At 35.3% G+C, this 25,382-nt stretch overlaps 1 protein-coding gene across 1 annotated transcript; it reads right to left on the bottom strand.

Annotated features, from left to right (window-relative positions):
• Positions 1–3,231: 3,231 nt before the first annotated feature.
• Positions 3,232–8,650, bottom strand: LOC145159376 (GTPase LSG1-2-like). The gene is made up of 7 exons (XM_079078328.1): positions 8,220–8,650; positions 7,769–7,873; positions 7,556–7,642; positions 7,345–7,438; positions 7,168–7,224; positions 4,755–4,834; positions 3,232–4,521 (listed from the first exon to the last, which is right to left on the bottom strand). The coding sequence occupies exons 1-7, from the start codon at positions 8,444–8,446 to the stop codon at positions 3,459–3,461; spliced, it is 1,713 nt and encodes a 570-aa protein (XP_078934454.1). The 5' UTR covers positions 8,447–8,650; the 3' UTR covers positions 3,232–3,458.
• Positions 8,651–25,382: the final 16,732 nt, after the last annotated feature.

The raw sequence follows: 25,382 nt of genomic DNA, 5'->3' as shown, positions 1-25,382 counted from the left end.
TTCTGAGGTTCAGGGAGAGAGACATTCACACCTTGGCAAGTCATCACATAATTTGCAAATCAGACATCTTGGAGACAGCCGCTAAAGAGTACACAGGAATGGTTGCAAAGATCATTGCCAACAGGATTTGGATGAGGGCTATTGAAAGATCGGATGTGAGGCTGTTTGAGATCCCATGATAAAAGAAGACTGAGCTTATGCTAGCCACAAACCAAGGGGAGATTGATAGGTCATAGATTTGTGGTTTGGGCTAGGCAATTATCTGTATATGTCTTGGTAGGGTCTTGGTCATGTTGGAGGTATTTTGTAGCTTGTTGAAGTGTGTTTTCGGTTGAGTTGGTGTTTACGGCCGTAAACAGGTTTACGGCCATGATCCTGTTTACAGCCAGTCATTCCCTATAAATAGACGTATACATTGCTTGATAATTCTCTTTTTCTACTCATTCTTGTTGTTGATTGTTTTGATCACTGGTTTGGATCTTGTAATTGGGACCTTACAGATGTTCAGCTTTAAAGTAGATTTAACTGAAAATTTGCCCCATCTCAATCTTGCAGAATCAAATTTTGTAGCCTATTGCCTGCAGATCCAATATCTACAGTCAGATTCATCCACAGAGAATACCCTTCTAAAGAGAAGAATAAAAATCATATATATATATATATATATATATATATATATATATATATATATACACACACACACACACACCTACACAGATACACATACCTACATACAAACACACAAAAACAGATAAAAACACATGCATACACCTATACAGATACACACACCTATATACACATAAAAACACACACACACACAGATACGCATACGCACACACAAAATACATACCTCTATATGGAATTTTTTTCCTGCAATCGCCTCCAACCTTTTTCTAACCTTCTATTTTCAAGTTCACATGTTAAACATACATACAAATATGAAATCCAATCCTTTAATTCCTCAAATGATCTTTAAGTTTTAAATGTATGTAGCAAAAATTGATGTGTATGCAACAAATCAAAAGAAGAAAATAAAAAAAACGAAATCATAATGTTTTGGGTCCTTGATGGTAAACCAGAAGAGAGAGAGAGAGAGAGAGAGAGAGAGAGAGAGAGAGAAACAAAAAAGAAAGAGAGAGGTTTAGGGCATGGAATCATATCTTATCTTCTATCTGCAAAACATCAAAATCAAAATCAAAAGTGTGGTTTAGGGCTTGAAATCGAGATCAAAAGTGAATTTTAGGGCTTGAAACCGCTGCTTACCTTTGAAATTTAGGCCTTGAAATCGTAAGCTGTCTCTTATCTGCAAAATATCAAGATCGAGAGTAAGTTTCAAGGATTGAAATCGAGATATAGAATGAGGTTTGGAGCATGATATCGTCACACACGCACATATAGATATTTTTATTTCGTGCTGGTCTTCCCAATTTTATCCTACAAAAAAAGAAATCTGATAATGAAAAGGTAACAAAAAATTCACTTTCTCGTGATCTTGAATGGAGCGAGATAACAGAAACAAAGAGAAGCCTTTTGGGTCTCTAATAGAAAAGTGTTTCCAAGTACGAAGATAAGGGGGTACCTTGGTGAATCCGTATCAGGTGGTCGCTTATTAAAGGGTAACAATCTGGCAACCCAATTCGTCGTGAAAGATAAAGGACAAATGAGAGAGGAGGAGAATGCAGGAGCAGGTTTGTGTTAAAGAAGTGAGGTTGGAGAAGTGAAGCGGTGTTGCTAGTGATGCGGAGACGGTGGATGTGACCGGTGAATAAGAGAGAGGGACTTAGAGAAAATGTGAAGGAAGTTGTATGAAGCAAGATGTATAGATCCACACGAACCATAAGGATTTCGTGGAAATTTCAATTTGTTGAGTTGTTTGAGCGGGTTTTCATCTCCACAGGCCGGAAATTAAGGGATGATGATGATAACAGGTTGTGATTGACGGATTCAAAATCTTATATTTGACTTTTCAACTGTTGACGGACTGCAATGTATAAATTGATTGTATATGATGTATTAAGGGTTGTACCTCTTAAAATTCAACATTTGAAGGTAAATGTTTATTAAGGTATTAAGATATATTATTAATTATACACAAAATTACCGTTTTAAGTCACGCCTTACAAAGGACAAGGCTCGCTACAACTCGAAAAAAAAACTTGAGGTTTGACTTTGTCGTCAAGTCACGCCTAACATTATTTAGAACCTTGGCATTGTGTATGCTTACTAAGCGTTTTTGCTTACGTGTGGTTTATTAATATTTTCCAGGGAAAGGACACAACTGGATTGCTATGAGCTTTCGCATGCACATTTAAAGATTCTTAATGTTTTTCAATTAATTTCATTTATGACATTATGAATATGTAAATTGGGTTTTTGACTTGTGCAGTTTTGTTTATGAAATGTTTTTAGTAATCTAAGAGTTTGTTTTGAAATTTTTAACGGAATAAGATTTTAATTTGTACTTTAAACAAAAACTAGGATGTTACATTTTTTGGTTGTCGTGTAATGGTGTTTAGTGCTGGAGTTGTCAGATGCTATTAAATACTCGGACACTTTTGCCCTTGGCTTCTCATTTAGGGTTGCTGCATTTGTGGTTGGTATTGCTAACATTGCTTTTGCCTTATGCTTGGAGGACGGTGGTTTCCTATGTTTTTACCTTTTAGTCATGGTTGTCAAAATCGCGATCTTGATCGTAGGATCGTACGATCCTACGATCCTAGGTATGAAAAACGATCTGGATCGTAAACGGATCGTATTTGGGGTAGGGTCGCAGGTAGGATCGTAAGATCGTAGGTAGGATCGTAGGATCGAGATCCGATCCTACCTTCTCTTGATTTTTTTTTTTTTTTTTTTTTTTGCAAATGAATTTTTTTTACCACTTTATGTCTTTTACTATTTACCAATTTACCATTTATCATTTTGTTTTGTGACTTATGACTAATATTTTGAAGTTTTTATAATTTTTTTAACAAAAAATTGAATGTTTGAAATATTTTTCAAAAATTATAACTTATTTTGTGGGATCTTAGGATCCCGATCCCGATCTTGCAAACGTAAAAACGATCCTACATAGAATCCCGATCTTGACAACCTTGCTTTTAGTAATACTACGTTGGCGTGTTGTTTAGTGGTAGTTTGGTTCCTTTTTGCTTTGGTTTTTTTGTCATAACTCTTGCTAACTTCCCGTTTTTCTTAATATACTATTGCCGTTGAAAAAAAAAATAAAGAAACTAATCAAACTACAATCATTCTTCTACCATGTTTCGCAAATGAAAATACATATTTGCTTGTCTATTGTATTATAAACTAAAGAAGTATATATTTAATTGACCCAAATAAAAACATGCAAGATCCATGATAGAATAGTCGTCGATATTTTTGTAAATATCATAAGAGACTAGAAACACAAGAAACATTATCCAATTAATTTCCTTAAAGGCTAGACTCAAGTTAGTTTATTAAGTAGCCATGACAGGTCCAGGTCCAGGTCCAGGTCCAGCGTTGACGGGTTTCTGATACACCCTGACTACCGGCGTCCCATCAGTCCCATCATCCTTAACTCTCCACCCTCTATCCTTCTTTCTCTGAGGCTTTTTATGATGCTGATGTTTATGAGAGGCAGAGGCGGCAGGAGGCAGTAGCTTCTTCCTTGCACCAGGTACTACCCCTTTACTCAACCCATTAGTCATATCAAAGGTCTCAAGATCATCCATAACCTCTTCCAGCCTCCCTTCACCACCACCACTTTCGGATCTCTCATCCACCTTCTCTACCTTCTCCTTCTCCTCCTCCTCCTCCCCTGGCGGCAGTTGATAATGGGGTAGTTTTCCGTCGATATAATCCTTCAAAATCTGGCGAGCAGCTTTGGTTTCATCAGGTAAACCACTGGAAGCCACATAGCCACGAGAGGCACAATATGACCTCAAAAGCTCAGCGGCCAATGGTGGGCGGTTTTCTGGCTCGTAGGGCTTAGGTTTCGGGAGGGTAATATTATACACAGCCTGGATGACATGTCTGGGAACTCGATCAGCCACCACCTGTACCGCTTCCCGGTGCTCCGTCATCCGGTGAATGGGTAAAACTCCGGATGCAATCATCTCGTATCTCAAGCTTGTAAACGACGGGAACACTAACCCGGGGCAATCACATAACGTAAGTTTTTCAGTGATTATTAAGGTTTGAAAATGCTTGGTTTTCCCGGGGGTAGAAGTTACACCCGTCCGTTTTGCCCCTACCAAAGCGTTGATTGTTGAGCTTTTTCCTACATTCGGGTAACCTACAAATCCCACTGTTACATGTTCCGTGGTCCCCGTCCTCATTTCCACTATTTCCTCTGCCTCTGACTGTAAACGGGACAATAACTCATCCCTCGAGTATAGTTTCGTATCTGTATCTGTATCTGAAGAAGAAGAAGAAACAGGAACAGCTGCTTTTTTCCCTTCTAATTCCGCAGTTGCAACTTTGGCCGACCAAAACACGTACAGAATGTCGTGGAGCTTCAAGTATTCAGCCCATTTTTGTCTGCAAAAAAATCAACACAACACCAACTAAAATATAGAGCTTCCATTCTTCTATTTTTGTGAGTAAGACCAAAATACCACCATCAACATATATTTATTGAAATGAAAATATGATAATTAAACAAAAATATTTGGATATAAATAAGAGTTTTGAAAATTATTTTGGTTTTTATAATTGAATCCCTTCCTCTGACAAAATATTCTGTTTTCAAAAAAACCGGTGTTACTACTAACCTCACGGGATTTGGTAAAAGATCGGCCTTGTTGATGAGAAGTAGCGTCCTTTTATGCTCATCTATTTCTCTTGCATATGCCTGCATGCATTTGACACGATTAGATGATCAAAAAAAGTATTTTATAGGATACGCCTATTCCTTGTTAACAACTGTAAGAAAAATACATATACATAACTTTTGTCCCTGTTTTCAGAAAAAAAAAATGTATATATTTGCATAATAATAGAGTTAAAGAAGTCTAAAGCTTTATCTGACAACAAAAGAACATAGACAATAATGAGGAAAAGTTGAGAAATGTTTGTTACGGAAAAAGAATACAAATTTTATTTTAAAGAAAATTTGAAACCAAGAAAACAAGTAGCTACCATATGCTTATATCATGCTTACAAAGATGCTTACAACTATCACAACACAAGCAACAAGTGATCTAAGCATAATACTACAAAGAGTAGTGACCATGTAAACCTATACATAGGTTCTACAATTAGGTATATAAGTTGTACAAATTTTAAGATGATTAAGCTAAGCTAGTATATGGACATATGAAGGCTAGAAACATGAGGTGGAAGCTAATAAAGAGATGGGAAGGAACAAGTACTTGAGATGTAAGCTTCTAAAGTGATTAAGCTAAGCTAGAAGATGACATGGAAGAGCTAGAGGCTTGAATTGAGGTGTAAGCTCCTGAGGGGATGAGATACAACAAGTCCACTAGGTGTAATCTTTTCATTAGAGTATCACTTTCTAATCCTAAAAGACAAGAATGTTAATGCACATACTTCTCCTATAAATAGCAAGCAACGTTAAGCATTATTCTTGATTCCAAAACAAGTAACACTCTCGAATGCTTAGTGGTAACTTGGAGATTTTAGAAGTATAGAGGTTCTAAACTTTGGCAAGCTAAAACAAAATGAGTACTTATGTGATTTAATGGGATGCATACATACTATAATATATTGTATGCTACTTTGTCATGCTTAATTGCTTAATGTTTTAAAAGCATATGTTTTAGTATGTTATCAAGATAGCATGAAAGTTTTATACATGTTAAGTATGGCCATAGTATAGGGTAAGGTATGAAGGGTCGTCTTGCAAACGGACCTTATAGGACAGCCTTATATGGACCCCAAGGTTATCTAACCTCTTTGCAGTTTGGCCTACTTACTTGTAGCTATGAAAGAATGCATTGATTGTTATTTTTGCATTAAATGTTTATGCTAAATAATCAGAACCTAACTACTCACTAAGCTTAAAGCTTACATATTCATATATGTATCTCAGGAGGAAAAGAGTAAGGACCAAAAGAAGTAGTTACTATTTTAACAGAAGTTTTAGAAGTATTATAAGTCGTCAAAATAGATTTTTTTATACACTTCTGCTTATGTATTTTTGTTAAACCATAATGAAATAAAAAAGTAATATCCTAGTAAAATAAATTGTACCAAGAATAAATGACGGTACCCGCAGGATCGGGGCGTCACAACAACCGTATCTAAAACTTAAAAAATTTATAAAAAATAGACTACGGCTTTGACAACATTATCAATGGAAGAAGAAGAAGATCAAGGTTCCTTTTCACAATAACAAATATTTGTCATCCTTTAACAATATACTTCCTCAACTAATAAACCGATTACGTTTATACCAACAATTCCACCTTTACAAGTAAATCCTAATTTAATTTAAATAATATTATCCAGGATATATCCCAAGTTGTGTATATTATTATGTATCTATCAACTCACCAAATCATAATTGATTTATATATTGGTCAAATCAAAAAACTGAATTGGAAGGTCTGTTTACAAACTAAAATAGTATATACAAGTAAATGAACTTTTTTAAAGCTCAAGGACCATAAAATATGGCTTTCATAAGTGGTTACCAATTATAACACAGAACACCTGCTCTGCCCAAATTATTATATTAAATTGATATGAGATCCAACTGACAAAGTTCATTCATATATGTATGTAAAATCAAATAACCTTCACGAAAATATCAAATAACTATATGAGAAGTGAACATGTATGATTCAGAACCCTTTCTGTAAGAAATGCAACTTTTGCTGGTTATAATTCAAATAAGTACGAAGAGAGTGTACACATGCCCTCACATACACAACCCTGATGACATTATGGTTCACTTATTTTGATTTTTTCATGTTATTTTAGAAAACAAGGCATCAACATTCAAGTTCAACAAGAAAAGATCACAAATTGAACTGAAATCAAACAATGAATCCTAACCCGTTTGATCTAACAAGCAAAAAAAAAACAAAAAGAACAAAGCTACACACCCATAAACAATCCAGATTTTGCAAAGATATGAACCAAATTTCAGATTATAGAAGTAGCTACAAGAACCTTGAAAAAAAGTAAATTTCCAAATTAGGTTTAAAACAGTAAATATACCTCTAGGTCGGGACAACGATAGAACAGTGGATCTCGCGCATCTACAACCATGACAAGCTGGAGAGTTGTTGCCAGATTAATTATTTTTTGAACAAAACAAATATTTAAAGTATATGCATGCGACATAAGAATTGAGTTTTCAAATACTAGAAAGCCACGGTATGTGAAGAAACATACCAGATCACTACGTTCAACAACCCTCCAAAGTTGTCTCCATATATCAAGATTCTTCTCAAATGGTGTAAGAACAAGACTATCATTTTCCTCAAGCCTATAACATAAGAGTTGAGTTTTCAAATCCATAAGATTTCTTACACACAACAAAACATAACATAACAAGCAAAGCAATTGTTCAAAAAGTTATTTAATTTGGGAGAAATATACAAACCTTGCAAGGCTACGCCGCCAAACTAAAAAGGCACGCCTTTCATTGGCATCAAGCTCTTCAACAGACATTTTGGCATTCCATGCTGGCCTGAGAGAGAGAGAGAGAGAGAGAGAGAGAGAGAGAGGTGATGAAGAAAGGGTTAGGACTTAGGAATTGGAATAAATCTTCAAAATGAAAATACAACATTTACAATAAAAAACTTTTAATAAATACCTCCGTGGAACGCTAAGACTGCTCGCATGCAATGCCTCCTCTTTTATTTGAAGCTTTCTCCTTTGCTCGGTAGTCAATATCTCACTGGTGCTAGAACTTGACTCTCTATGTTATACACACACAGCCATCAATTAATTGAGCATCCACATCGTATATACATAAATAGAAGAACAACATCATGAAAACAAATAAACAAAAGGGAACCCGAAAATAAACTAAGTAGGTGTTCAGGTATGATACCAAATCACGAAAACCATAAGCTTGCACAGGTCTAAATACTACCACAACCATAAAAAAAATGAAATTAAACACAGCAAAATCCAAAGTAAAAGACCAAACTATGCCCTTTCTAGAGATCATCTGGAACTAAAACAGATAGATAAGGGCTTCTTGAATGAGAAACGAACAATAAAAAAATGAAATAAGATGGTTAAAGGAGCTAACGACATACAAATCAATAAGGGTATTCACGGCGGTGGGGTTGTCGGCGGAGAAGAGACGCACGGCTTCATCCGCTTGTTGGATTACAGCGTCGATATCGTTGACGTCGGTGATGGATTCAAGAACCTTCTTGTGTTGTTTGTAATAAACCTGACCCTTTTCCTTGGATTCTTGGATCATATGGTTGTGATGCTTGACTAGGGCTCTTCCCAAAGCCGATTTATCGCTTTTCCCCATTGAAGCCCGATGATGGTGGTTCTCAAGTTCCTTCACTAGGTTTTATCTGTATGGGTATGTATGTGCCCCAATTGTCGGCTACGTGAATATGCAGAATAGCAAAGCAACAGAGAGGTCGAGAAGTAGGAATTGGCAGCCCAGGAAGCAGCCAGACCTAAAATGTTGACAGAAAATCGATGAACCGACTGTTTTAAAGTATATTGTTATGTTTACACGTTTTCAAAACGGAATGTGAGGATGTATTTATTTAAAAAAAATATATGCATATCTAATAATTTAGAAAATTTAAATTTATAAAAAAGAAAATAAAATATTAATTATTAAATTTGAAGTGTTTATTTATCTTTCAAATTCAAACTGATAATTTAAATAAACAAACAATTAAAAAATTGGATTCAATTTAGAAATTTAGAAATTATAAGGAAAATTGCATTAATGAATATTGAAAATATATTTATTATTACATTTAAGTATTATATGAAATTTAATAAAATGGAAAAAGTCACAAAATGACACATGGATATAATTAATCTAAATTTACCACAAAATAAATGTGACATAATGCATAAGAAGATGATAAGTGGCAAAATTATTTATTACAGAGGATATTTTTTTGATTTGTATACATTTGATCATCGAGTTTTTTTTTTCCACATTTGATTATTTAACTTGTTTTTTTTTTGTCCACCTTCAGTCTTTATAACCAGATACTCTAGGTTAAGCTGAAAAAAATGACTTAATAGGGTAATATAACTATCAGTTTGTACACATTTAGTTCTTAATGTTTTGTACACATTTAGTCCTTATGATCGATTTCTTTAGATTTTGCTCATAACATCCTACATGGGACAATCCTTAATGAGGTGTTCTCATACGTGGCTCATCCTTCACTTATATCAGTAACATAATTCACGAATCGGTCAAATAATGTTGGTGCCCTAGTTTTCTCCAAGCAGAATATGTCTTCGGCTTCGGTTTCATCTATCTCCATAGCAGACAATAGGATTCTTTGTGATTACTTCCTCCCAACTTGAATTTGCACTTCCAAGACAAATGAATTAAGAAAGATGCTAAAAGAATTTGCACTTCTAATACAAAAAGAACATCATGACAAAAAGTTTCATTTATCTCCATACCAGACAACGAATCTCGTACGATGTCGTGAACAAAAAGAACACCATGACAAAAAGTTTCCTCCCAACTCAATTTTGCACTTCCAAGACAAAGAATCTCGTTGTCTGCTATGGAGATAGATGAAACCGAAGCCGAAGACATCTTTTGCATGGAGAAAACTAGGGCACCAACATTATTTGACCGATTCGTGAATTAGGTCACTGATATAAGTGAAAGACAAGTCACATATAAGAACAATTCATTAATGCCCACGTACGATGTCGTGAACAAAATCTGAAGAAACGGGTCGTTGGGACTAAATATGTACAAAAAACATTAAGGACTAAATGTGTGCAAACTGGAAAATATATTACCCTATTAAGTCATTTTTTCGGCTTAACCTAATGTAATCAGTTATAAGGATTGAATGTGGACAAAAAAAAGGTTAAATCATCAAATGTGGACAAAAAAACTCAGAGACCAAATATATACAATTCAAAAAATATATTATCCTTTTAAGTCGTTATCCCTTTCAATATTTAAAATAGAGAAAAATACAAATCTAGTCATTTTGTTAATGACTTTTTAGTTTTTATCCAAAAATTAAAACTTAGCTCATAATAACCACTGAAACCGTAGGTATTTAGGGAAACATACGGTCAAAGGTCGTTGACTAAAGTCAATGCTAAAAAAATCCGAAAATTAACTACTCTTTCGTAGCAATGGGCTACAGATTCAAGGGTCATTTACTTTTTCAGGGCCCGACCCCGTCATCCGAGAATATATAAAGTTGTAAATTTCATTTAGGTCATTTTTTGTGCTTTTGAAGTTAGGAAAAACTCTCTCAATGGAGACTCCAAACAACAACCAGGTATGTCTCTAATTCTTCGAGTCATTTTTTATTTTTATTGTTTAAGAGAAGATATAATACCTCTGGTTTGATTTTTGTTGGAAAAAAAAAGAAACCGTAGGCTTCATAAGAAACCTATGGTGTACAAGCAGGTAATGCACGTTTTGTGCATCGACTGCTTGTATACTTTAGGTTTCTTAAGAAGTCTACAATTTTTGCATTTTTTTTGCTTGTTGCTTGTACACTATGAAATATAAGAGCATCATGTTAATTTTTGTTCCAAAAAATCCCCAAAAGGGGGGGGGGGGAACCGTAGGTTTCATATGAACCTACGGTGTACAAGTAGGTAATACACATTTTGTGCATTGACTGCTTGTACACCGTAGGTTCATATGAAACCTACGGTTTTGGTAATTTTTAATTTCAATGTATGTTATATAACTTGTAGAAGTTGCTACTGTCATTTAAAATATTTTCTACAACTATAAATTATGCCAATTAGAAAATAAGTTTAATAGAAAATTGAGTATGTTATAATTTTGTTCATTGCGGTATATTCATTTGTGCTTATGTTTGTTTTTCCTTTTGACCAATGTGAAAAAGTAGTTATTTGTAGGAAATTGTGGTGTTATTTTATGTTTTGCTTTGTGATAATATATATTTTTTCTCAATACACCATTGAACTTTGAAAAATGTATCAATTATAACAATGTAATCTACATACAAAGCAATGTGCATGCGTGTAATGGGTAGATATTTTAAAGTATAATGTCTTGATAAGAAAGCATGGTATATTTCTATTTTTTTCGCTTTGTGATAAAATATGTTTTTTCTCATTACACCATTGAACTTTGAAAAATCAACCAATTATAGTAACTCAATCTACATACAAAGCAATGTGCATGCGTGTGATGGATAGATATTTCAAAGTATAATGTCTTGATACGAAAGCATAGTAGATTGTTATTTTTTGCTTTTTTTATAAAATATGTTTTTTCTCATTACACCATTGAACTTTGAAAAATCAACCAGTTATAGCAATTTAATCTTCATACAAAGCAAAATGGCTAGATATTTCAAAGTATAATGTCTTGATAAGAAAGCATAGTAGATTATTATTTTTCGCTTTGTGATAAAATATGTTTTTTCTCATTACACCATTGTAAAGTACAATGTTGTTTTATGCATTTATCCCTTTTAATTATATAGTATAGAAAAGGCAATCAAATTGATTAAGTAATTATTATGTGTCTTTTGCTATTTTATACAAATTAACATATAGGATTCGATTAAGTATTATTATGTGTGTTTAGCTTTTACTACTTTGTTTGGTTTATAATATGTTTTACTGATATTTAGTGATTGTTTAATTTTCAACATGCAAACAAACAAATGATGGCAAGTTGTGACATCCTATTTTCACGGCCAGAAAAGACCGATTTCGTTTATGCTTTTTAAAATAAAATCAGAGTAATCCTTTGATTAAAAGAGTTGTGGAATTTGTTCCCAAAACAAAATATGATAAAATAAAATTTATCAAATCATTTCTTAGAGAAATGTATTTTCATATATAACAAAACTCGGGATGTCATGTTCCGATACAGACCAAAAGCATAAACGGCACATTATAAGCCTTACAACAGTTATATACAACTACATGCCTATAAACAAAATAGCTTGATGATTCATCCAACTTATGCTCTCGCGCCACTACCTGTAATACAAATAAAACTGAGTGGGTCAGGCTTGGGAGCCTGGTGAGCATATAGGGTTTTCAACCCACAATAAATAATTATATTATTTAATCATCAAACAATCAACCCAATTACCCACCCCCATTATCTCCTTTTATTTCTTAGAGATTTACCCTAAGAATCAGCTATTCCTCGTTCATTTATTCCTAAGGATTATCCTAAGGAATCGACACGAAATCCATCGTTGCCAGGGTTTTCTCAACAGGCACTAAATCCATAGTTACCAAGGTTTTCTCAACAGACACTAAATTCATAGTTACCAAGGTTTTCTCAACAGACACTAAATCCATAGTTACCAAGGTTTTTAGAGTACACCGGTGAACATCAAGTCCACAACACCTACAAGTTGCGAGCTTGCTAGTGTTCCACTGGACTGTCTAGAATCGTCCGTGGTTGTCATCCTTACTCTGCTGAATGACGAGGCCAACGTTTGGGTAAAGGTTTCACTCATTTTTCACCTGTCACCCTCATCTCATGATCTATATCATCTTTCGTCTCATCCTCAAACTCATCTTTCCTCACACACCAACTATTTCATCTACCCATGTTCTACCCAACATATTTGTAGATAAAATTTACATATATAGTTTAAATCATTTAAAAACCCGTATAAAACATTCATACAACATCCATCTCAAGTAAACAAACAATATTATATATATATATATATATATATATATATATATATATATATATATATATATATATATACATAGCACGTATTTTATAACAAATACTTCATATCTATGTGTAAGGTGAAAGTAACTACACATTTACTCATAAACTCTTTAACATATATTTAACTCTTTAGCATATATTTAAATCTTTAACAGACTCTTACCCCACCACGTCAATCCTCTCAACGAGACTATCCATACCCTCGGACCTTAAATTATAACTCTTACTCCCGAATCTAATCCATGTTCTCGAATCCATGATTGTGTCCATTTCATACTCTCGGATAAGGGACATCTGGTCTATGTCTAGATCCATACTTCCGGATTAATGACAACTGACTAGGTCTTAATCCATACTACCGGATTCTAGAACTAACCTTTCGACCTGATCCATACTCCCGAATCTAAAACTAACCTCTCGACCTGATCCATACTCCCGGATAAGGGACAATTGGTCTATGTCTAAATCCATACTCCCGGATTAATAACAAATAACTATGTCCTATCCATACTCTCGGACTAAGGACAACTGACTAAGTCTAATCCATACTCCCGGATTAATAACAAATAACTATGTCCTATCCATACTCTCGGACTAATAACAAATGACTATGTCCTATCCATACTCTCGGACTAAGGACAACTGACTAAGTCTAATCCATACTCCCGGATTAATGACAAATAACTATGTCCTATCCATACTCTCGGACTAAGGACAACTGCCTAAGTCTAATCCATACTCCCGGATTAATAACAAATAACTATGTCCTATCCATACTCTCGGACTAAAGACAACTGACTATGTCTTAATCCATACTCTCGGATCGATGACATACTTTTAAAGTTCTATTCTCCATATATATCTCACTCGTACTCATAAAGAGATAGTACCCCATAACCCTCATAACAAATCTTAGGTTTACTCTTTAACCTAAGTTATCATAAACAATCAGTTATGTTCTTTAACACATAATTCATACATCATCAAATAACTCACACAAAACATATATTTAATACTTCAATCAATACTTGTATTAAAATCATGTTCATGAAAGGGACTATGCACATGATACCTTATCGGATGAACACATAGTTTAAAAATACATAATCCGTACTCCCGGATCTAAAATTTAACTTCTTACCTAATCCATATTCCCGGATCAGGTATGTCTAATCCATCTTAATAAACAAACAACATATATACACATAGTACATATTTTATAAGATACTTCATATCTATGTGTAAGATGAAAGTGACTATACACTCACTTGATAAGACGATTATCGGACAGCACTACGGCTCTTCAAGCAGTATTCTCCGGTGAAACCGAAATGTTTTCTCAGAAACCGGACTTCTCGCGGGCAGAGTTTCGGCTCGAAAACTCTTTCTCTCGGGATCTTCGGGGCTTCGGGACTTGCTTCGGGTATCGGGATGATACCGAGGCTTCGGGGGTACTTCAAGAAGGCTAGAGAGGGTATCGGAAGTGAGAGAGTGAAGGAATTAGCAACCATGGCCGGCTGCCCTTCGGTTTCTATTTATAGGGCCCTTTTTCTGGATTCACGTCGTGAATCTCAAAATTCACGTCGTGAGTTCAGTAGTCATCAGGTGCATCATCGCAACTTGGGTATGTTAGGCTCCAGAAGACATTAATACCGAGTTCACGTCATGAACACTGTGTTCACGTCGTGAACTCTGACACAGTGACGGGGTTCGTGCCCCGAACTTCAAAAATTCATATCTTTCGCATACGAGCTCCGTTTTCGACATTCTTTATATCCACGCGTAGGTAAGATTATGCTCTACAACTCTCGTTTAGACACCGTCAGCTAATTTTGACTTTAACTTTTATTATATTATTTTTAGTAGGCCGGGACAGGAAAACTCCGTTAGGAATTCACAACTCCTTCATCTGACGTCCGTTTTTGTCTGTCTTTTTACCGTTAGACTACTATCGACGAGATCTTCGACTCTCGTTTAGATTGTTTCGGCTAGAAACCACTCGATCTCATATTCGAACTTTGGGCTGCATACCGCTAAGTCGAAACTTCGAAAAATCATAACTTCCTCATACGAAGTCGGATCTAGACGTTCTTTTTATGCACGCTCTCGGTTTAACGTATTCTACGACTTTCGTTTAGATCACTAAGGCTAAACGTCGCTCTATCGTAAATTCACTATTTACGTTGCGTAGTGTCGTGCCGGTTCTGTCGCGAAACTTCGACAGGTCATAACTTCTTCGTTATAACTCGGATTTCGGCATTCTTTATATATCTGGAATCCTTGTCCCGACCACTACAACTTAGTTAAGATTATTCATTCTAAATAATCTTTTATCAAAAATTCACTTTTGATGCTTATCGTCTCTAAATTGACTAGTCCGGATCTACGGGCGTTACAATTATCTCCCCCTTAGGATGATTACGTCCCGGAATCATCAACGAAAATAGGGCTTGTATAATGATTCCATACGTTATATTTTCATCCTAGGTAATAATCGTAACTTTTATGTTTCTTCGAATGAGTATCTAACTCTTGGACTTCTTTACCGCAGGCGATGCTCAATCTTGCACCTACCCTTCGTACTATGTTGGACTTTCAATCATAACCTACGAGTTACAAAATAAATCCTTATTGAGGACTCCTTCTTCTTCTTCTTCTTAGGATAAGTACTTTCCTTTATCTATTGTAACAGATCGATGGGTCATGTTCTAATGACCTTTCATCAAATGATGCAACGCCTAGACTCGAGTCTCTGAGAGTTATATTCCAGAATGGAATATACCTTCCTTCATATTCTAATGTTATATAATCACATTTTTTCATGTAGCGTTTCTAGCTACTAACTTCTTTAACAACGAGCGCGATACAATTGATCGCTTTGATTTCAATCTTCCGGCTTAAGTCAGATGCTACATCGAACTTGGTTCTCTGAACCACGTAACAAACTCATCGTAGTCGGACTCAATTTGATATGAACACTCAGGTCAGATTAACATTCATCTTCTGAGTCATTACCGAAACGATGGTAACGACATATATAAATAAAAACGAACTCAATTACAAGCTTCTTGGTAACATTGTGACTTTCCCTGATCCAAGTGTGAGTCCTGTGCTTCCAGTAGTATAGATCTCTACTACTATTCACACCTACTCATACTCGTCCCAAGTATTGTCTCGCAGTCCCCAAGCCCTAAAATCACCAAACAATTTAACACATACGAATGTGTCCAATTAATCATAAAAAATTTCCTAGACTCTACTAGGACTTCTTCCATGCGTATCTTCAATCATCAAGTCTACTTCAACTCGGTTGGTGATGGAAATTCCAGATTAAGGGAAAACTTCACGAATTACACCAATCGTTCCATCATCCTGCCAATCGAAGGTGTACCTCAGACGTACCGTATTCCTCTAAACGTTCCGTTATTTTATCAGACATATTCTAAAGGCAAGATACCACTCTTACGATATCTTCCGATAGGTGTCATTTACTATCATAAGCCTTTCCTTTCCTCCATCTACTCAATTCTCTACGAGTCTTCATCATAACGTTTTGTACACCCAAGCAGACGCTCAGTGTACTTAGGCAAGAATTTTAAGATAGGAAAGCTTTATTTACGATAGACGTATAAATCTCCTTATCACTCTGAAACGTTTACATGCTAGTTCTAATATCGTAGTCATACGCTTAGAATCCTGAACACATAAGGTTTCCAGATCCGGTCGGCAACAGACCATAGATCTGAACAAATAATATCATATATGACAAACATATAAAATTTAGCACATAAAAGCATTTTAGGCATCTTTCCTAAAATATACTAGTGCTTGTGTCTATTCAGGTGCATTACCTAAATTTATTAGACACACTCCTCACAATCTTCACTTAGCATTTTAAGTTTAAGTCTAGAAATCCTACAAATTCCTAGTTCGCTTAAACTAATGCTCTGATACCAACTGTGACATCCCCATTTTCACTGCCAGAAAAGACCGATTTCGTTTATGCTTTTTAAAATAAAATCAGAGTAATCCTTTGATTAAAAGAGTTGCGGAATTTGTTCCCAAAACAAAATATGATAAAATAAAATTTATCAAAGCATTTCTTAAAGAAATGTATTTTCATATATAACAAAACTCGGGATGTCATGTTCCGATACATACCAAAAGCATAAACGACACATTATAGGCCTTACAACAGTTATATACAACTACAGGCCTATAAAGAAAATAGATTGATGATTCATCCAACTTATGCTCTCGCGCCACTACCTGTAATACAAACAAAACTGAGTGGGTCAGGCTTGGGAGCCTGGTGAGCATATAGGGTTTTCAACCCACAATAAATAATTATATTATTTAATCATCAAACAATCAACCCAATTACCCACCCCCATTATCTCCTTTTATTTCTTAGAGATTTACCCCAAGAATTAGCTATTACTCGTTCATTTATTCCTAAGGATTATCCTAAGGAATCAGCATGAAATCCATCGTTGCCAGGGTTTTCTCAACAGGCACTAAATCCATAGTTACCAAGGTTTTCTCAACAGGAACTAAATCCATAGTTACCAAGGTTTTCTCAACAGGCACTAAATCCATAGTTACCAAGGTTTTTAGAGTACACCGGTGAACATCAAGTCCACAACACCTACAAGTTGCGAGCTTGCTAGTGTTCCACTGGACTGTCTACAATCATACGTGGTTGTCATCCCTACTCTGCTGAATAACGGGGCCAACGTTTGGGTAAAGGTTTCACTCATTTTTCACCTGTCACCCTCATCTCATGATCTATATCATCTTTCGTCTCATCCTCAAACTCATCTTTCCTCACACACCAACTATTTCATCTACCCATGTTCTACCCAACATATTTGTAGATAAAATTTACATATATAGTTTAAATCATTTAAAAACCCGTATAAAACATTCATACAACATCCATCTCAAGTAAACAAACAATATTATATATATATATATATATATATATATATATATATATATATATATATATATATATATATATACACACACACATAGCACATATTTTATAACAAATACTTCATATCTATGTGTAAGGTGAAAGTAACTACACATTCACTCATAAACTCTTTAACATATACTTAACTCTTTAGCATATATTTAAATCTTTAACAGACTCTTACCTCACCACGTCAATCCTCTCAACGAGACTATCCATACCCTCGGACCTTAAATTATAACTCTTACTCCCGAATCTAATCCATGTTCTCGAATCCATGATTGTGTCCATTTCATACTCTCGGATAAGGGACATCTGGTCTATGTCTAGATCCATACTCCCGGATTAATGACAACTGACTAGGTCTTAATCCATACTATCGGATTCTAGAACTAACCTTTCGACCTGGTCCATACTCCCGAATCTAAAACTAACCTCTCGACCTGATCCATACTCCCGGATAAGGGACAATTGGTCTATGTCTAAATCCATACTCCTGGATTAATAACAAATAACTATGTCCTATCCATACTCTCGGACTAAGGACAACTGACTAAGTCTAATCCATACTCCCGGATTAATAACAAATAACTATGTCCTATCCATACTCTCGGACTAATAACAAATGACTATGTCCTATCCATACTCTCGGACTAAGGACAACTGACTAAGTCTAATCCATACTCCCGGATTAATAACAAATAACTATGTCCTATCCATACTCTCGGACTAAGGACAACTGACTAAGTCTAATCCATACTCTCGGATTAATAACAAATAACTATGTCCTATCCATACTCTCGGACTAAAGACAACTGACTATGTCTTAATCCATACTCCCGGATCGATGACATACTTTTAAAGTTCTATTCTCCATATATATCTCACTCGTACTCATAAAGAGATACTACCCCATAACCCTCATAACAAATCTTAGGTTTACTCTTTAACCTAAGTTATCATAAACAATCAGTTATGTTCTTTAACACATAATTCATACATCATCAAATAACTCACACAAAACATATATTTAATACTTCAATCAATACTATGCACATGATACCTTATCGGATGAACACATAGTTTAAATATACATAATCCGTACTCCCGGATCTAAAATTTACCTTCTTACCTAATCCATATTCCCGGATCAGGTATGTCTAATCCATCTTAATAAACAAACAACATATATACACATAGTACGTATTTTATAAGATACTTCATATCTATGTGTAAGATGAAAGTGACTATACACTCACTTGATAAGACGATTATCGAACAGTACTACGGCTCTTCAAGCAGTATTCTTCGGTGAAACCGGAATGTTTTCTCAGAAACCGGACTTCTCGCGGGCAGAGTTTCGGCTCGAAAACTCTTTCTCTCTGGATTTTCGGGGCTTCGGGACTTGCTTCGGGTATCGGGATGATATCGGGGCTTCGGGGGTACTTCAAAATTCACGTCGTGAGTTCAGTAGTCATCAGGTGCGTCATCGCAACTTGGGTATGTCAGACTCCAGAAGACATTAATACCGAGTTCACGTCGTTTAGATTGTTTCAGCTAGAAACCACTCGATCTCATATTCGAACTTTGGGGTGCATACTGCTAAGTCGAAACTTTGAAAAATCATAACTTCCTCATACAAAGTCAGATTTAGATGTTCTTTTTATGCATGCTCTCGGTTTAACGTATTCTACGACTTTCGTTTAGATCACTAAGGCTAAACGTCGCTCTATCGTAAATTCACTATTTACGTTGCGCAGTGTCGTGCCGGTTCTGTCGCGAAACTTCGACAGGTCATAACTTCTTCGTTATAACTCGGATTTTGGCATTCTTTATATATCTGGAATCCTTGTCACGACCACTACAACTTAGTTAAGATTATTCATTCTAAATAATCTTTTATCAAAAAGTCACGTTTGATGCTTATCGTCTCTAAATTAACTAGCCCGGATCTACGGGCGTTACACTAGTGTGTCGGTCAAATCGTCCTGTCATAAAATACTTGAAGTGCTTAGTCGTTTTAAATGCACCAGTCGTGAATTATTTGCGACAACTAGCTTCGGTTACTTTGGACGTGTAGATGTCGAATATTGTTGTGAGATGTCGAAGGTCATGGATAGTTTCGACAGTTTTTTATTTTATTATAAGGGCACTTTATGTATCGAAGTTTTCAGTGTTCAGTCCCTTGTATTTTTTGTATGCTTTCATGATCCCTATAAATATGGGATGTGTACTAGAGATAGATAGAACTTTCGTCATTTTGTCTAATACTCTTTGTACTTACTGAAAACATAATTGAGCCAAACAGACTTTATTTAGATCTTGTGTTCACATTTTTACTTTACTCTGATTTCGTAATTCATACTCGATTTCATTACAACTACATTTGGTATCAGAGCAGGATTCATATAGAATTGATCTGTTTTTTTTTTCTGAGTTTTTGCAAAAGTTTTGAGTCTCGTTCTAGATTTCAATTTTCCGCTCTTTTGTTTCAGGAAATCATCTTAGATCATCTGTTGTGATTTGATTCTGCATTCTGGTTGTAAAATCGAGTGTTCGATTGTTGAATTCTAAGTGTTTTAGCTGTTTGATCTCAATTTGATGTGAGCTTTTCTTAAAATTTTCTATACAACAGTGGCGAACTTTAACATGAACACCATGACTTCTTACTCTCATCTCCTTGGTTCATCAACGAAGATTCCTATGTTGATTCCTAAGTTCTACGATCAATGGGCTGATCGAGTGGAGGATTATTTGAATGGAATTGATGAGGAACTCTGGAAGTGTATTCTCGGTGATGTTCGTCCTCCTGCTGCTGTTCAGAGTATTGGAACTACTTCTAACAATCAAAATGTCAATGAACAGTCTGAGAGATTGTTGAAGAATGAAAAGAAGTGTATGCATAAACTCAGAGGTGCTCTTCCTCCAGTTGTATACAATTATGTGCATAGCTGCAAAACTGCAAAAGAGATTTGGGATATTTTGAAGGAAAAGTATCGAGGCAGTGAAAAAACAAAGATCAGTTCAGTTAAACAATGTATGTTTGAATTAGGAGAGTTTATGCAAAAGGAAGGAGAGACAATTGAGTCCTATTATGATCGTCTGAATGAGTTCATATTCAAGTGTAACCGATATTGAGTAAAATGATCAACAATGGAGTTCAATCTCACTTTTATCATGGGTCTTTGTAAGGAATGGAGAAATGTCAGCCTTATGATAAAGACACAACAAAGTTTTGATTACTTCTCTCTGGATGATCTTTACAATGTGATGAAAGCACATGAATATGAAGTGAATGAAATAGCTGAAGAATCAAAGATAAGTTTAGGTGGTCCACTTGCTCTTGTTTCGAAAGTTACTGGAAGAGAAGCTGAGAAAGATGTTGCTGAGAAGGAGAATTCGGAAGATGAAGGTTTGATCGTCAACTCTGATGACGAAGTTGTGGCATTTTACTCTAACAATCGAGTAAAGAAATTTTTTAAGAAGCCTTTCAATGCTAAATCAAAAGCAAGTGATGTGAAGGGAAGATTCGCTGGAAAATCAGGGAATGATGAGAAGAAAGTTGAGAAAAAGGAAGTTCGTGCTAAGGAAGAGATCAAAGAGAAAAAGCTGAAAGGTGATTCTGGATTCGACTGCCATTACTGCAATGGAGCGAATCATATGGCCAATGACTGTATGCTGCAAAAGTGAGATGAAAAGAAGAACAAAGTCAAAGACGAAGCTTACTATGTTGAGAGATTGGAAAAGGTGTGTGCAAAGACGAAGGGGTTATATCTGGTGGCCAAAGGTATGGATGAAGAAGATGGAACATACCAGATTTGGTCATCTGGTTCTGATGATGACGAGATGTGAAACCCTACACATGGGGCTATGATCGCGATGCATGAGGATAAGGAGGAAGAGAAAATTACTGGGAAGTGATTTGTTTCGACATCTTCACACAAATCACCAATGACTTCTCAGGCACGTTCTCTTTTACAATCTTTTAATATTCCATCAAGTGCATATGATTCGATTTTATATGGGTTTGATGCAGCAATTACTTATGTTAATGATTTACTTATTTTTTCTAGTAATGATGCTAAGAAGTCGAACACACTACTATTAGAAACTCAGAGGATGTTGGAATCGAAGAAAGCGAAAATAGAATACTTAGATTTACAAATAACAAATCTTATGTGTGATAGGGATAGTTTAAGTGCTGATGTCAAGTTGTTGTTAAAACAAAGAAATATCTACTGTAATTCAGCCAAAAGATTATATGTTAAACTGACAGTATTACATCATTCATCGGATATTAGCAAAGAACAACATAGGAAACTTTTGCCCTTTTTAGCATTCGAAAGGGAGAAAATTGACTATATTTCCTATGACTGTGAAAAGACAATTGCTGAATTCGATAGGGTTCCAGATAATAGATATGCATATGGTATAGTGAAAATTGCTGAATGTCTGGATGCAAATGAATTAGTTGATATTATAAATGAAACCTTGACCAAAAATGAACAAATATAGATTTTGAAAAGAACTGAGAATTTGAAATCTGACTCTCAAACTAATTTTGCTGATATCGAAGATGATTCTGATGATATGAGTGAAATTAAAGAGGAGGAAGTTATTGATTGTTCTCAATTGTGATGTGATTTATGAGCTTTGGTTTGGCTTGCGGAATTAAAGAACACATAATGAACATGGTGATTTCGGTGTTTAAGAGATGCATTTGATTATGTATGGTGTTACAAAAAGGGATCTAGATCTAAATCTACATAAATAACACACACTTACACACTCAACTTTACATCTCTCAAGCACACCTCCATAAGTGGTATGAACCCACCTTATATAGAGGTGTTTACATGTCTCTCTCTCACTCTCTATCTCATGTCACAAGGATAATTCACCACATGCAAGTGGGTCTACAAAAGTCAAACCATTTACAAAGTCATACATGGATAACTTTGTACCCCAACATTCTCCCCCTCAAAGTTAGGAATGGATGACCCACTTCAAATCTTCCAAAATCGAGCAACTACGCGATCCAAGCCTCAAGCGTAACACATGTTGAGATGAACTTCAAATCTTCAATTCTTCCATGATTCTTCAATTTGGGTTCTAGTATGTGAGACCATACGAACCGAACATCAACGAATGATTAAGAGCTTCTCAATCTCCAAATAAACACCCTAAAGTTGAGCATAAAAGCACACCCCAAAAATCTTCAATAAGTCCAAACCCATCATGAACCGAAATCACTTCCGAATCTCCAATCGAATCATTTCATAAACTTCAAATACTCGAGGTCACTTCGGTCTTCAAGTTCGCGTAATATGAAAAATTCAACTATCGAATTTCCATATAAATTTCTCCCCCTTTTTATAATCAAAATTTGATTATAAAACCATTAAGGAAAGAGAACGTGCTCTATTCGGAATTTTGCGTGTCAAAACTCCCCCTTAACATGTGGCATAAACTTTGTGCTTCAATCCGGAAAATTCGAAAAATCTTCAATTTTTAGCTTCATTCACGGACAGCCTTTATCAAATTTGGGTAGAAATTGTCAATTTCAAAATTCTACAGTGACCCGATGCGCCCAAAACAGCCAAAAATGCGAAACTCTCCCCCATTTACGAAACTGGGTTGAAAGCGTCAATTCGCATTAACTGCAGGGGCCTGAAATGCATATTCTTCAATTTCTCAGCAAAATCAGTCCATTTTCGAAATTGGGTATGAACGTCCAAATTTTCGAAACTTCAGGGACTTCTTTCGAAATTTCAGCCTTTTGTCCCAAAATGTCGAAAAGTATTCCAACTTTCGAAAGTGGGTAAAAGCTATCAAATTTTCGAAACAGTAGGGACCATTTTCGAAACTTCTGCCTTATTTCTTCCAAACTTGCGAAAATTAGGCCAAATGTCGAATGTGGGTAAAATGTGGCAAACTGTCGAAAGTTTAAGTACTGATTTCGAAATTGCTGCCCACTACATCAAACTTTCGTTTTCTTCTTTCCCAATTCGTTAAAGAGACAAGGAAACCTTCTTCTTCACTTCGTTAATTATGTAACGAAAATTGTTTTCACAGCACAATATCATTTTAACGAAACTTTTTCATATCAACTGATTAACGAAAACGAAGCATGTCGAATGCTTAATCGTGAACAGTAACCTCTTAATCATTCAGCTTCGCTTTTTGTCCAACAGCAACTCAATCATCACGAAATCTAAAAATTCGTTCTTTAGCCCCAACTCAGTTCCAAAACCTTCGTTATCATTCGCTTTTGATTCAAGACTTGACATCAAAATCCAAAACTTTCGAAATCATTATCCATCTCCTTTTCGTTATCAGGTAACGAAAATCTTGATGTCAAAACCAATTCTTCCCAGTTCATTAGCCAAGTCAATGTTTGTTCATCCCCAAACCATCTGTTTGTCATCATCAATTCGTGAACTAATCCTCAAAACGTATTTCGTTATCACGACCTCGGCCATTGAAATCAATAATCCTACCAATCGCCATCAAACCAAAACATATTCGATATCAAGCCTTCAAAATCAATTATCGACTCCTAATCATCGACTGTGAAACCCAAGTGATCGACATTAATAGCAAACCAAACTCAATTTTGACTTTATATGAAGCTTTGACTTTTCAAATCGTCGACACTGACTATCAAAATCGAATTCAACTCCAATCCAGCTTCAAACAGTTCAACATCTAACCCAACATAATGATTCGACTTCAAGTAAACTGTTTCAAACAAATCTATCATTCAAAATCGCCTTTGACCCCCAACTCGATATCAGATACGAACAATCAACACCATATAATGCGAATTCGATTCCAGTACTTCCTTCCTTGTGTATTCGAACATACATCCACCATTGAAGTCAATTGTAACATTCAATAGTATCAGATGTATCAATCAACAGTCAAAAGTCGATTTTGACGTTTCGATATTAAAAGTCAACAAACACAAAAACTCTCAATTCTCATAGATTTTCAACTAAAACTGAGAATATTTAATTGTTTTTGATCATATACAACATTGATCAGAAAGAAACAATTAGAAATCGAGATTAAAAACTCAAAACCAACTGATTATGAAGATACATGAACCGATGGTGCATGTATAAGAAGCGTGTGTACAAGTCAGATGACGAACATCTATTGACGATTCAAAATGATTCAATGAGTTAAAGACATTCACGATTTGGGCTCAAAATATTAATGAACAGTGACGAGTTCTTTTGGATCATACACGAATGAAATATTGGGCTCTTGATTACCACACATATCGAAATTATCAAATAAGAATATGAATTGGGCTCCAATTTCATTTATGAACAGTAAGATGTCAAAAATTTTGGCTAAATAAAAAAGAAATGGATCACAATGAATTTTGGGCTTAAATCTCGATTCAAACGAACAATTGCAATTGTAAAATCGAATCAAACGAACAAATAAGAGATTGGATCGGACTTTGATCAACAAAAAATTTATTGGATCACAACAAATGGGTTTTTCAAAAAAAAAATTGATCCAACGAGTCAAAACGATCAAAAATCAAGA

Source organism: Lactuca virosa, chromosome 2 (assembly GCF_052849685.1).
Source record: "Lactuca virosa cultivar CGN04683 chromosome 2, Lactuca_virosa_CGN04683_v6, whole genome shotgun sequence".
NCBI lineage: Eukaryota > Viridiplantae > Streptophyta > Magnoliopsida > Asterales > Asteraceae > Lactuca > Lactuca virosa.
This window is presented reverse-complemented; position numbering and strand designations above follow the sequence as displayed.